The sequence below is a fragment of the Panicum virgatum genome, chromosome 9K, assembly GCF_016808335.1.
Source record: "Panicum virgatum strain AP13 chromosome 9K, P.virgatum_v5, whole genome shotgun sequence".
In the NCBI taxonomy this organism is placed as follows: Eukaryota; Viridiplantae; Streptophyta; class Magnoliopsida; order Poales; family Poaceae; genus Panicum; species Panicum virgatum.
The window spans coordinates 52,625,594-52,638,503 of record NC_053144.1 but is presented as its reverse complement, the minus strand read 5'-3'; the positions used below and the strand labels follow the sequence as shown (position 1 = coordinate 52,638,503).

Genomic DNA, 12,910 nt, shown 5'->3' with positions numbered 1-12,910 from the left:
GTATCCCTGATCGCTGTTCTAATCTGTGATCGATTTGTGGCATCGTCCACCTGTTGTTATGTAGACATGAGTGCAAGACGAAAACTTCAGTCATTCCCATGACCGCAGTTGCGGCAAGGGCTGTGAGACAGCTAAAGAAATCGTCGCCTTGCCGCTAAGCTTTGGAAATGCCTTCATGCACATCCGGATTACTAAAAACCATACATGCCATAGTACATTATGTTCTGTTCATCAAATCTGTCAAGACGTTTCACAGTTTTCCATGAGGCAGGGCAAACCATGCTCTCAAGAGTTCCCATGGCTGCATCTAGCCATCTCAGTAAATGTTGTTGTCGAACACCCAGGGCTCGTGTTGGAACAGCTCGCGGCCGTTCATCTGCATCGCTCCTGAAGCGATATCAGCAGCTCGCTTCTGAGCTGCTTCAGCTTTCCTCGTGGCTTCCTCTGCATCCTGCAGGTCAGGAACACGAACAAGTCATCAGATAAATGCCGCCTCACCCTGACGAGATTACATTCCTCAGTCACAGAAAAAGAAAATCAAACAGCAGGGGTCAATCCTGGTAAACCCCATAGTATCAACTAACCAAAAAGAATGCCTGAAAATCACTATGCAATCAATTATGCAGCTTGGAACAAACAAACCACACTGTCCAAATAGAATAGATGAAATTTCAATATAATTCAGTCTTCGTAAAGCAGGAAATCATCCCTAACTTGCACATTGCACATGAGTACACGATAAAATAACAGCTATCAAGGGTGCATTGGATCTTAAAATGTCGACGATACAGGGTACAGTATCAACATGTGGGCGTGTGGGGAAAATAATAGCCAGTGGAAGATATTGACAGCAATAGATGGATAGACACTAGAATGAATCGCAAGACTCAAATGCAACCCAATCAGCTCATTCAGCTTTGCATGAGAAAAAAAGAACAAGGCATGTTCAACCGACTAAGATTCTTTGGGTTTGGGTGTCTGACGGTGATACATGTTCAAGGAAGCTGGTGCCAGTCCAATCAATACAAAACTGAAAGGCGCAAGAAGAAACAAATGCAAACTCTTCATTGGGGTCGCATAGCAAAATAAAATCAGTAGACATACTAATAAAGGTTAGTCCCATACTCCCATGACCCATTATGCAAGCTTTGTTATGCCATCCAGGAAATGGAAAAAAAGCACACCCTACATTTTCCTGCTAGATTTTTTCCCCAAAGAGGTTAACTGCAACTTGTTACTTGGATTGAGACGCAAAGGATTGATTCTATATCTTCCAATGGATACAGTTTCCATAGCCAAATGGTGGAATACAAACAGCCATTTGTACTCAAACGAAAAGGAGAAAAGATTAAACCACAGTGATTATTTATACATGCTGGAATCTGTGAAAGAAAAAAAATAAAGCTAACAGCCATTCATTACCTAACACCAGCCCTCTAAATGAAATACAAAATAAAGCTCATAATTATCTTTAATGATAACACATCCTAAAGCTCATAAATTGAGATACATCGTGCATTATTCAATACAGAAGTTATTGTGTGCCATGATGGAAATCGAGGGAAAACAACAGGAAGAGAAATGTCTAGCAAGATTCAAGAAACCAAGACATATAACTCAGTGCACACTGAACTCTCAATAATGCAATGCAATATTCTCCATATTTTATTATTTAGCAAACCAGCATAAGATTTGCAAGAATTTCGAACAAAAAGAAAAGATGAAAAAGCAAATGAATAATGGAAAGTAACTGTGCCATGGCATTTGTAACTTCCTAGATACTTGATAATCATGCTGACAAAATGCCACAACTCAGACTGAAAAAGATGACAACAAAACCTCAGGGTATGCCAGCAATAAAATTCTCCCTGCACTTGGTATTGACATCAATAGACAGAACCAGAAGAGACCATCAGAACTGCATACAGCGATATACAGGATTCGCAAAAGGTACGCTTCAATTTGCAACAGAAATACAGTGCACGAATTTGGCAAGACCATTTGTAATTTGAGTAATAAGAATGTGACAGTGTTATCCTAAACGGTAAACAGTCGGTCACCTACCGTTTAGCCCATTATTCGGGCAAAACGGATGTTTAAACGGGAAAACGGCCGTTTAAACGGTGAAAACAACCGATTAAACGGAAACGGTGTGCCACTGTGTAGCATTTAAACGATGTTTAAACAGGTTAAACGACCGTTTAGGCGAACAATGGAATGTGATGAAGTGAAGATCAAGCTAAGGATGAAACAGGAGCCTCAATCAACTCTTGGTAAGGTCAGCAAAACAGTAACACTATTTCTTAAAGATGAGCATGTAGTTTATAGAACAAAAAGAATCAAAAGCAAAATGTATTGAACTATTGATTAAACAGAAACCGTAGTTGCTCAATCATGAAAATCCAACCAGTTCAAACTAGGGATAGCAAAACGTTTAGTACAGATGCGACATAGACTTTCCCATCCAACCAACAATTCCACTTCTATAGGTATTTGTGCTCATATTCATCTAAGAAATAAGAGATATATATTATTATCTGTATTCACAAGATTTCATGATTATTTGGTAAAATTTAAGTGATGAAATGATTACTTGTATGATGATGAAGTGCTGTTAATAGCTTCACATCAAACAAGTTACAAGAGTATCCACTTCTGATTATATTGAGTAGGTATTCAAATAGTATCAGTATTCATTATTCGATTTAGATATTGAAACTAATGAGCCATGGGGAACTAATTGGTCCGTTTGCATCCCTAGCTGGAACAAACACAATGTTAGATTCTCACAAGAACCTCTCAGGCAACTATTTCACTATGACAACTGGTCAAGAACTTGCAACCTACAATTCACAAATATAATCATAGATAGAAAGCCATATGCCACGAACAAGAACATCAAGGCAAAACTAAACAACAAAAAGTAGGGATCTAACTAAATTCGCTGGCAGAACAACCATTGCATCTTTGCCACGGGTTTCAACCTTAATCAAGCAATCAAAACCAGTACTTCTACAGCCTAGTGAATGGGAAACCTAGAGATTGCAAATTAATTTTTCTACTAATGGAATGGACAGGAAATTATATGCAGGCGAGAATTTTGCAACCCAAAATGGATGGTACAATAAGTAGGCGAAATTTCCAGTTTGGGGGAAGAGAGGACCTTGCGCTGCTTCCAGGAGACGAACTGCGCTGCGCTAATGGGCTGCGCCCTCGTCGCCGTCGCGGGCTCGGCGGCGGCGGGCTGCGGAGGGGGAGTATCCTTTGCTTCCGCTCCCATCGCGAGAGGATCTGTGAATTTCTGGGGAGAGGGGTGACGAATACGGATAAACCAAATATGAGACGGGAACGATGGGGAGACACGAACGTCTAAAAAAGCAACGAGACTTGCTTTTGCACGTGTAGTTTTTACATTTGCATACTAATTTAATTGTGCCACCGATTTTTGGCATTGCCCTTTGCTTGCATAAATATACTATTGAGCATTTTTTTTAGATAAATTCAGACACTCACACATCGTAAGCACACTCACATGTCGACGAGAATGTCGTTTATCACTAAAAGCACAATACTATTAAATTCTAAAAAAACTCACCCTCATAAGAAGTCAAATCCAGACCTGAGATAGTCCCAAGTGGCAAAACTATAAGCGATGGCTTTGTATTTTAAGACGATGAATAAAATAATAAGAACATTAGAATATGGTTTATATTGTAAAATTTACTATATGATTATGATAGTGCAATTTTGTTTTGCTCCATTTTTACCTCTCCTTAAAATTCTATCATAGACATCAATTATGAATGTCAATATATATAATTAAATTCATGCTAATTTATGGTGATATTCTATTGCTGTGTGATTATGTGCCTAAAAGCAATTTTTTTCTAAAATTCAGCGATGCTTTTGTGTTAGTCTACATCCCTTTTATTCCATTTTCCCCATTATGTAACTCTAAGTTCCCTCGGACTATCAATTATAATTAATCGATGCTCGCATTTTGAGTGGAAAAAATCCACCGATACCACCTCAAAATTACCTCCTCAAAGTCAGGTGCTAGAGGCATATTTCACCCCGGCAATACCATTGAACAGACCATGTCCCAATACTATAGTAGAATAGGGATATGAGGAGTTTTACTCTCTTAAAGATCAATATGGACATGAAGTAATAGACTAATGATACTAATATAATCACTACGAATGTAAAATAATTCCAAATCATTCTTCAAAACTTATTACATATTTCACGTCCATGTTCAACCTCAGTCACTAACTCGTATTGTCGCCTACCATCAGAGGCGGAGCTGGCGAAAAATAGGGGAGACGCTTCATAGTATGTGCATGATTTTGAAGCTAATATGATGAAAATCTAGAATAAGTAGTTATGAATTCTTTCTGGATGCGGCTGCATCCGCTGCACTCTACCTAGCTCCGCATCTACCTACCGTATCATTCTCACTAGGAATCTCAACTCTTTCCATCCAACCCTCTCTCATCGATGATCAAAGTTATTATCCTCTCGCTGTCGATCCCACTAGCATTATTATCCTCGTCTCCTTCCCAGCATTGAGCTATCGCCTTCGTGTTAACTCCCCACAAGAGTTTGTTTAGGGTGGGGATCCAGTAAAGCCGAATTTTATGCTGAATGAACCTACATCCTCTCTTTTTATTTAAACCTTTTAACTTGAAAATACTGAAAAGACAATCAAACAACAAAATGATAATAGATCAGAGACCGGAATCAACAAGACAACAAACCTCTTATTCTCCGTTCATGCCAACCTTGCCGCCGTGCCCGTAGGCAACCACCACCCAGCCGGCCAGCCGCACTCACACTCCAGCGGTCAAACTTTCTCCATAAAGGCCCCCCAGGCCAGCCGCCAGCCCACGCCTCCCCTCCTGACCTGTCCACTCCCCGCGTCCCACCAACTTCCCAAACCCCACCAGCCACCACCCCGTCCGTTCCCCACTCCACTCCGCTCCTCCCCCCCCCCCCCCCCTCAAGCCGAGCGCCGCCGCAGCCATGGTCCTGACCGCCCGCGCCTCCGCCGTGGCGTGCCTTCTCCTCGCGCTCGCCGCCTCCGCCGCGGGCGCGGGAGCGGGCTCCCACTCCCCTGCCCCGGCGCCGGCGGTCGACTGCTTCGCGGCGGCCACGAGCCTGATCGACTGCATGGGCTACGTCTCCCCCGGGAGCACGGAGAAGACCCCGTCCAAGGCCTGCTGCGGGGAGGTCAAGACCGCCGTCGCCAACCCCACCACCGTCGGCTGCCTCTGCACCCTCGCCGGCTCCAAGGACCTCCCCGTGCCCATCGACATGAAACGCGTGCTCGCGCTCCCCGGCGCCTGCGGCGCGTCCAACGCCGCCTTCAGCAAGTGCCACAGTGAGCGCCGGCCCGCGCCTTCCCTCCCCCCGCTGCTTCTCCACGGCCTCGTTTCGTGCTTGCATTTTAGCACAACTTGTGGGTGTGCAAGAAACTTAGCACCATGCCATGTCCTACAAAAATTTCCCCTTTTCCTCTCAAGAAACCTTGCCTAAACTATGATTTTTTTTGTTGGGATCTCACCGTCTCGTTGGTTTCTCTAGGATTTTAGTGTAGAGTTTCAGAGTCCGTAGTTGCTGATCAGTTTGGTTCTGTTCTCCTCTGCTACTCTAAGCAATTTCAGTTTGATCTAAACTAACGTCTCTATCTTTTGCTTTCCTTGCTTGCAGTTTCCGCGGGTTCTCCGACCGAAGGTAACTCCTCTCCCTTTCTGTTTCAGTACCATGAAATCCGCCTGATGTGCACGCCTTTATTATACCATGGATGAAACGTGGGATCAATTGGCACATAGTACTTGATTGTGCTCTATGAATTTTGTTGTCTTAGGCTTGTTTGGATCTTCAAGTATGAACAGACCCCAAAAAAAATCTGATAATACTGTAGCTTTAACTGGGAAAATAAAATCTGAATTTTAGCTGTCACACAGCACCGAACAGATCAAATGCCAACAAAAAATGAGTTGTCTTTCTACTAGAAGAAGGTGAGCTGTAGCATGCTCAAAACAAAGAGGCATTGTTCTTTCCATGAGTGGGCCCTCCGTGTGGTTCACAGGATTGGCATAAACGGGTCCACCAGTGTTTGTTGCCCCCGCTAACAAAGGAGTAGAGTAGTAGCCAATTCTCAGTTTTCCCGTTACAGTTTTCAAAAAAAAAGTTTTCCCGTTACCTTTGCATATTTGTGATTGATTGCATGGCATGTGAGCTAGCAAATGATCTAGACAGAAGCATACGAGTTAAAACAAGCTACTTATGAGCCAATCAACCCGTTGTGGTGCTAAAAAGACAAACAATCCAGGTATAAAAATGTAGGTTGTCATTTCTGTTAACTTGTATGCTAGCTAGTGATTCCCTTCCTATCCGGCTATCCGTTGGCTGCTTCATTTGGGCAGTAGAAAGCGACACTCAAGCCACTTCATTAGGCAATCGTGTGAATGGTGATAGCCCGATAGGACCTACCTCTGCAGCCCGTCTAAATCTGTTATGAAGACGAGACAATTCATCAAAGCTACTCCAATTCTGTGGCAGAGTAGCGACTCATGTCAGTACGAGTACTAGTATATTCCTGGGTTAGCATTCCAACCTGGAACATTTCATTGTTTGTCCTTAACCTGACCACTCACCACTTGATTGTTGATCGCCGTGCAAAAGTTCTGTTAGTTAATTCCTGGAGATCTGCAGCGGTTTTTGTCACTGTAGTCACGGGCTCAGGCTGACTGGCAAGTCACGGGGGGTACTCAGGCTGCAATCAAAGCGGGCAGCCAGCATTTCTCTGGGCCACACCACGTTCTAGTATAGAGCACTGTCTCAAGTTTTCTCAAGAGACCGTGGAACGTGTTGAGTAATCTGTGACCAGGATCTTGAGTGATGTTGATCTCTGAGAGCATGCTGGAGCGAAGGCAACCCGTGGTCTGGATGGCCCATCTTGCCAGCGCCTAGACATTTTGGTCGAGTTGCCATGTCCGGTGTCCGCTCCCTCCCTCGGGTTGTTGTTTTCACTCCATGGTTGAGGAAGGAGAGTTTGCTTTCTTCTCTTGGTTTTTAGATGTCTGTTGTCCGCACCCTTATGTGAACAGATGTTGTTGGGGGGCCTAGGAAACTGACAACTCGCGTGGTTTAGATGTTCCAGGATTTGATGATAGCGGAGACAACCGTTTAGTTACCGTCAGTTCGGAGTGCTCGCCGTTCCGAAACTGCTATTGTTGTTGTTTGTCACGCATTGTGCAGGGCGTCTCAGTTTCAAGCTGTTACTGTCGATTCCGGCTTGCATGTCGATTCAACCGTGAGTTCACCGTTCGGTTCCGGCTTCTGACGGTCTGACCATTGCTGTTGTCGTCACTGCAGCACCAACGCCGTCTGCTCCCGGAGGATCATCGAGCGGCGAGGCGACCACGACACCGCCACCGCAACCAGCGGCGGCGAGGAGCTCCATGGTGACGGCGACCGCCCTCGCGGCCGCGGCGGCGGCGCCGCTGCTCGCCTACGGCTACCTCCTCTGAGCTGACGAGGATGTATCTTCGCTCTGATGATTGAGCTGCGCGCCGCGCTGGCTGAGTGACCGCCCTTTTATTGTCGAGCTGCGCCGTGATTCAGTTACTTCTGTTGTCGAGACTGCTGTTACTTGAGCTGTTTTTTTTTTTGAAACAGACTTGAGCTGTTTTATATGGGAGTATTTGATGACGTGACTTCCCGTGCTGCCTTGGATCGATTTTGCCTCAACGCTGATGCTTCAAGCCGTATTAGTAGAATCCGGTTGCGGTGCCACGGCGTGCAAAAATGCCTTTTCTTTTGTTTCAGCTCGTGACGAGAGATGCCGGCGCGGCCGTGATGACTGTGCCGTGTGCTATGGACTATGGAGAGCCTAGGTGCATCGGTGGGCACTGGGCCTAGTTGGTCACGCGGGATAGAAGATGATGGGTGGCAAGGAGCCAGGGACCATTCCAACTTTCCTAGCAGGGACATGTCTGGCAGTGGGGCCTGTGAGATGACCACACCGCTCTTTGCATGCAAAATTTGAACGGAGAATCGGGAGAAATCAGCACATAATCGCGGGCCGAAATCCACCTATGGGCTATGGCCGGGCTCACCACGATCGTGTAGCTAAAAGAAAAAAGCTTCTTCTTTAAGCCGGATCGACCACAAAACGAATTAACGATGCCGAAGTATAATTTTGCAAAAAATAAATACCATGGCGATTAATTATTTAACAAATTTTGTCTCAAGCACGACGACGGCGACCCTACTAGTAAGTAGGTACAGCCAACCAAACATAATGTGCTTGCATATACCCAGCCTGGCTGCGGTGAGCATGGTTCTCGTATCAGGGGATGCAGTGCAGATGGATCGATTGATTACCTGGATTCTGATCAGATGGATCAGGCTTTGTATCGTCACGGTGCTCTGAAAATTCCTTTGTTCTGGCTCGTGATGTGCCCGTGCTTCCGTTCGAATGAGCAATCCCATATGGGCCGTGTTTCACCATTCGGTTTTTATATTGTCACGCGTATGACCGTGCGTAGCGTTAACATCCTGACACCTACACCCTTTACTAGGGGTCGGTGCTAATGGATTAGTCTTACGGGCACCTCCAACCCTATTTAGTTCAAGATATTGTACTAGTTTTTCAAAATATAATATCATTTTAAAGAAGTAGTATAAAATTTTAAACTAAAAAAATTGAAGGTGCCACTAACCGTGTGTTTGGTTGCGGGATCAGTGGGTTGGGTTGGCTCCAACCCTCATTTTGAGAACGGAGCCAATCCATCCATTGTTTGGTTGCAGATCTGATTTTGGGGATGGAGTCAACCCATCACATGTTTGGTTGAGGGAATTGGAATACGGGTTGGATGGCAACACTAACTCCGTTAGTGGGCCCCACATGTCAGACTCATCTCTCTCCATCTCCTCTTTCTCCACTCGCCTCGTCCCGCCGCCGGCGCGCCCCGTCCCGACGCCGCCGGCCACCTCGGCCCCCCGGCCGCGCCTCCTCACCCCGTCGCCCGGACCTCGCCACCGCCGCAGGATCCGCGCCCGAGCTCGCCGCCGCCGCCGGATCCGCGCACGGCCGAGCTCGGGGCCGCCGCCGCCGGATCCGCGCACGGCCGAGCTCGGGGCCGCCGGATCCACACGCGGCACCGGCCCTCCACCGCCACGGGCGAGCTCCACCGCCGCCGCCGCCGCCGGCCTCGGCCGCCACGGACGCGCTCCGCCCGCGGGCGAGCTCCGCCGCCGCGGGCGCAAGCAGCCGCGGGCGAGCTCGGCCTCCACGGACGCACTCCGCCCGCGGGCGACGAGGACGGGCGGCGCGGGTCGGAGGCGATTCGGCGGCGGGCGGCGCGGCAAGAGGCGGCGGGCGGCGGGTGCTGACGGAGTTGACAGAAGAGGCACGGACGGGAGTGGGTTCACTCTGTCCGCTATTTTCTGAGGGACGGGGTGAACCCGCATCTGGAGGGAATATTTCTCTCTGGAGCCAACCCAACTCTCTACTCTTGTATCCAAACAACCACGGGAACAGATCCGCTCTGGCTCGTCCCGCTCTTCAACCAAACATACCGTAAGAATCACTCATTGGCACACCTACCTTTCCGACCGAGGAGCGAGGAGGTCGTCACGTCTGCCAAATCTCTTTATCTGTCCTCACTGAACGAATCAAATCATTACATCATCGCGGATCCAGACAGACCATATGGGCCTGTCTCCTCTCTGGGCCCACCACGACCGTAGCAGATTTCGGCGCGCAGGCCCCCGGGCCTCCGGTCGGCCTTACACAGCTCTGCATGGGCCACGCATGTTACGCCGCCGGCCCGGCCGGGGCGGTGTCAGCGGCAAATGTTACGAGTCGCTCGGGCTATTTTTAGTCAAACTATCGCACAAGGTACACAAGTGACTCCCAAAAGACTTATCACCCACTCCAGATTTTATATTGTTGGACCTAAACTGGCCCAACAAACTAGCCCACAGTCAAATTTGTTCTAGAACAAATTTATTTTCTTCTGGAACAATTTTTTAATTGTTCTAGCAATACACAAAATTTGTTCAGAAACAAATAATTTTATTCCGGAACAAAAAATAGTTATTGAACCTTGTACGATAGTTTGACTGCCAGTAGTCCGAGCAACTCCTAACATTTACCACCCGGTGTCTGCTCGGTTGGATTAGTCCAACCAAACTCATTTACGGAGCAAGTAGCCCCTCCGTCAAAAAGAAAAGTCATCATAAAAATTTAGATAAATTAACAAAAATATAAATGACTATATTTGCCTCCATTTATTATCCACATTTGACATTAATTAATTCTTACATGCAGATCCTACAATTGGAGTCGTTTGACTTATTTTTTGGAACAAAAATTTTGAATACTAGAATTATTTTTTTGTTGGGATGAAGTAATGTCCATCATCATCGTCACTAATACTGACAGCTTGCTTGATCTTTTACAAAACCACCACTACTGCTACCAGCACGCAAAATCTACAAGGATCGGGATGGAGAGAGAAAAATCTGTCAACGAGTGGTTTACGCACACACGATTCCGGATGAGACACGAGAATTGAGTGGTTACGCGCACACTATACAATACACTCCCGACTGCTGTTAGGTAAGATTTGCAGTTTTCAAGCCTCCTGTTATCCATAAACGCCGTCTCCATCAGTCAAGCTGCGCGGGGTTGCTCCGTGGACGTACGCAAATGGACCGACCGACCGTCCGGTCAAACCGAACCAAATATAGGTCAAACCGTCCGTTCCAAAATATAGGTTGTTTTTGGAATTTTTTAGATTTATAGTGTTTGTTATGCACCTAGATATAATATATATCTACATACATAACAAAATATATGAATCTAGAAAAGTCAAAACGACCTATATTTTGAAACGGATGGAGTAGATTTGAATCGAGCGGCGGCTTCATTCCGGGACGACGGCGACGGCCGCACAAATAGGTTTCTTATGCTTCGGTTCGGACAAGCCGTCCGTTAATCAGGTGCCCGCCACAAAAACACGAGCAGTGTCCACGTCGTCAGTCCCGTTCTCACAGCCGGGTAGAGTGGGGTAGGCCAGTAGAGGTAGTAATGGGGCATGACTAGTGATCACTCCACAGTTCAATTTGACTCTTAAATTTTTTAATTCAAAATTATATAAAATTAGAATAAATCTTTTTTAAAATTCAACATTCGCATTATCTACGCTAAATTTGACGGCGGCTCCGCGGCTCCATTTCGCTGGCCGGATGCCTGCGGCCAAGCCGCCGTGCCCGCACCAAGCGCGCGCGCGCGTCGCATGGCTGCATGCCGACGGCGTCCGGCGCGCGCGGATGGGCGGCGCGCGTTCACATCCGCCCGCGATGTCCACGTCGTCCGGGAGTGGGCCCGGCGGCCACGCGTCCGCTCAGCTTGCTGACCAACGGGCGACCGCGACCTGCCGCTTTGGACGGACACGCGGGCGCCTCCGCACCTGGCTCCCTTCTCGGCCGGCGTAGTGGGACCAGGGACTAGGGAGGGGCCTGGGTTATTTAGATTTATTCATATTTGCCTATTTAATTAGATTTATTCAAATAGTAATATACTTTAATTAGGTCTGTTAATTGGGTTTCTTTTGAATATGTGCTATTATAATTTTTCAATTTCTGAGATATGCTATTACTTATTTTGAAACTTATCATTACAATTCTTCACTTCTTTAAACCGTGCTATTTTATATGTCTTCAATGTTTTTGAACCCACTCAAAGACCCACGTATTTTTGTATGTCCCAAAATACCTAACATGTGAAGCCCGCATGTGAGCTTCTCTTTCAACTTCCGGCCTTCTCTAACCTCCTCTCCACCACGCGCTGCGCCTCCCCCTCATCCCCCGGCCGCCGCCACCATGCTTCTCGCCGACGAGCAGCAGGTGGATGAGCGCCGACTGGTCGTCGGCCTCGAACGGCGGCCGCCCCGTCAGGCTCGCTGTCCGCAGCTTGCCGGCCTCCACGCGGGAGGGCCGTCGGGCCCACTAGACTTGGAGTGCTAGAAAAATGTTCTTGGGGTGGTTATTTTATAATATTGTTGCCTTTTATAGGCTTGGATACTTCACGTAGGAACACAATTGGTTGTTCTGATAGAAGCTAGCGTAGTAATTAACATCTATTATCTTATTATTTGACCAACAAATGAAGCCTCCACATTTGCTCTCAAGGTTTAAAATTTTTCACATTAATCGAAAAAAATAAAAAAATACCCACCACTGTCGTTACGATAAAAATTAGCCTAAAATATCCCTGTGCCTAATTAAAAATCACACACCTATGCCATTATGAAAAATTAAATATAAAATATCATTTAGCTATGTATCAGTTACAAATATATACTATTAATAAAAACTAAAGTTAACAACAATCAATCAAAATAAAATGAAAATAAGAATAATTATCTGCATAGTATTATTAAAGCTCAACAAATCAAATTGTTTTTAAATTTTCAATACTAGCCGCGCAAATGCGCGGGCTATACATCTAGTTAACATTATGTGTCCCCTTAATGTTGCAATGGACACAAATACAACATCAAACATAACGCACATTGTTGCAACAAATAACACAATTTATTACAGTTACAATAATTTGTCAAAATATTGGGTGGCCAAGATCAACCATGCCTTAAAAAAAAGAACAAAACATAAAATAGTAATATGATGATCTCATATGATACCATGCATGGTCATAGCGATAACTATATACCTATTTATAAAGAGCGGACCGTTTCCGCAGTATTTTGACTTTTAATCCGTCATTTATTATTGACATGTGGGTCCCTCTTGGTTTTGTCTTTATGGTCCAATCCCAATCCGCGAGCGAGGATCCCCTTGTCCCTTGCTACGTCCGTTTCCACCTCCCTCT

At 46.1% G+C, this 12,910-nt stretch overlaps 2 protein-coding genes across 2 annotated transcripts; one reads left to right on the top strand and one right to left on the bottom strand.

The window, feature by feature from the left end:
- Positions 1-132: 132 nt before the first annotated feature.
- LOC120652189 (zinc finger CCCH domain-containing protein 15 homolog) lies at positions 133-3,373 on the bottom strand. Its single transcript, XM_039929939.1, has 2 exons — positions 3,164-3,373; positions 133-451 (listed from the first exon to the last, which is right to left on the bottom strand). The coding sequence occupies exons 1-2, from the start codon at positions 3,278-3,280 to the stop codon at positions 317-319; spliced, it is 252 nt and encodes an 83-aa protein (XP_039785873.1). The 5' UTR covers positions 3,281-3,373; the 3' UTR covers positions 133-316.
- Positions 3,374-4,894: 1,521 nt separating this feature from the next.
- Positions 4,895-7,735, top strand: LOC120652186 (non-specific lipid transfer protein-like 1). Its single transcript, XM_039929937.1, has 3 exons — positions 4,895-5,383; positions 5,713-5,736; positions 7,384-7,735. Exons 1-3 carry the CDS (start codon positions 5,026-5,028, stop codon positions 7,536-7,538), a joined length of 537 nt encoding a protein of 178 aa, XP_039785871.1. The 5' UTR covers positions 4,895-5,025; the 3' UTR covers positions 7,539-7,735.
- Positions 7,736-12,910: the final 5,175 nt, after the last annotated feature.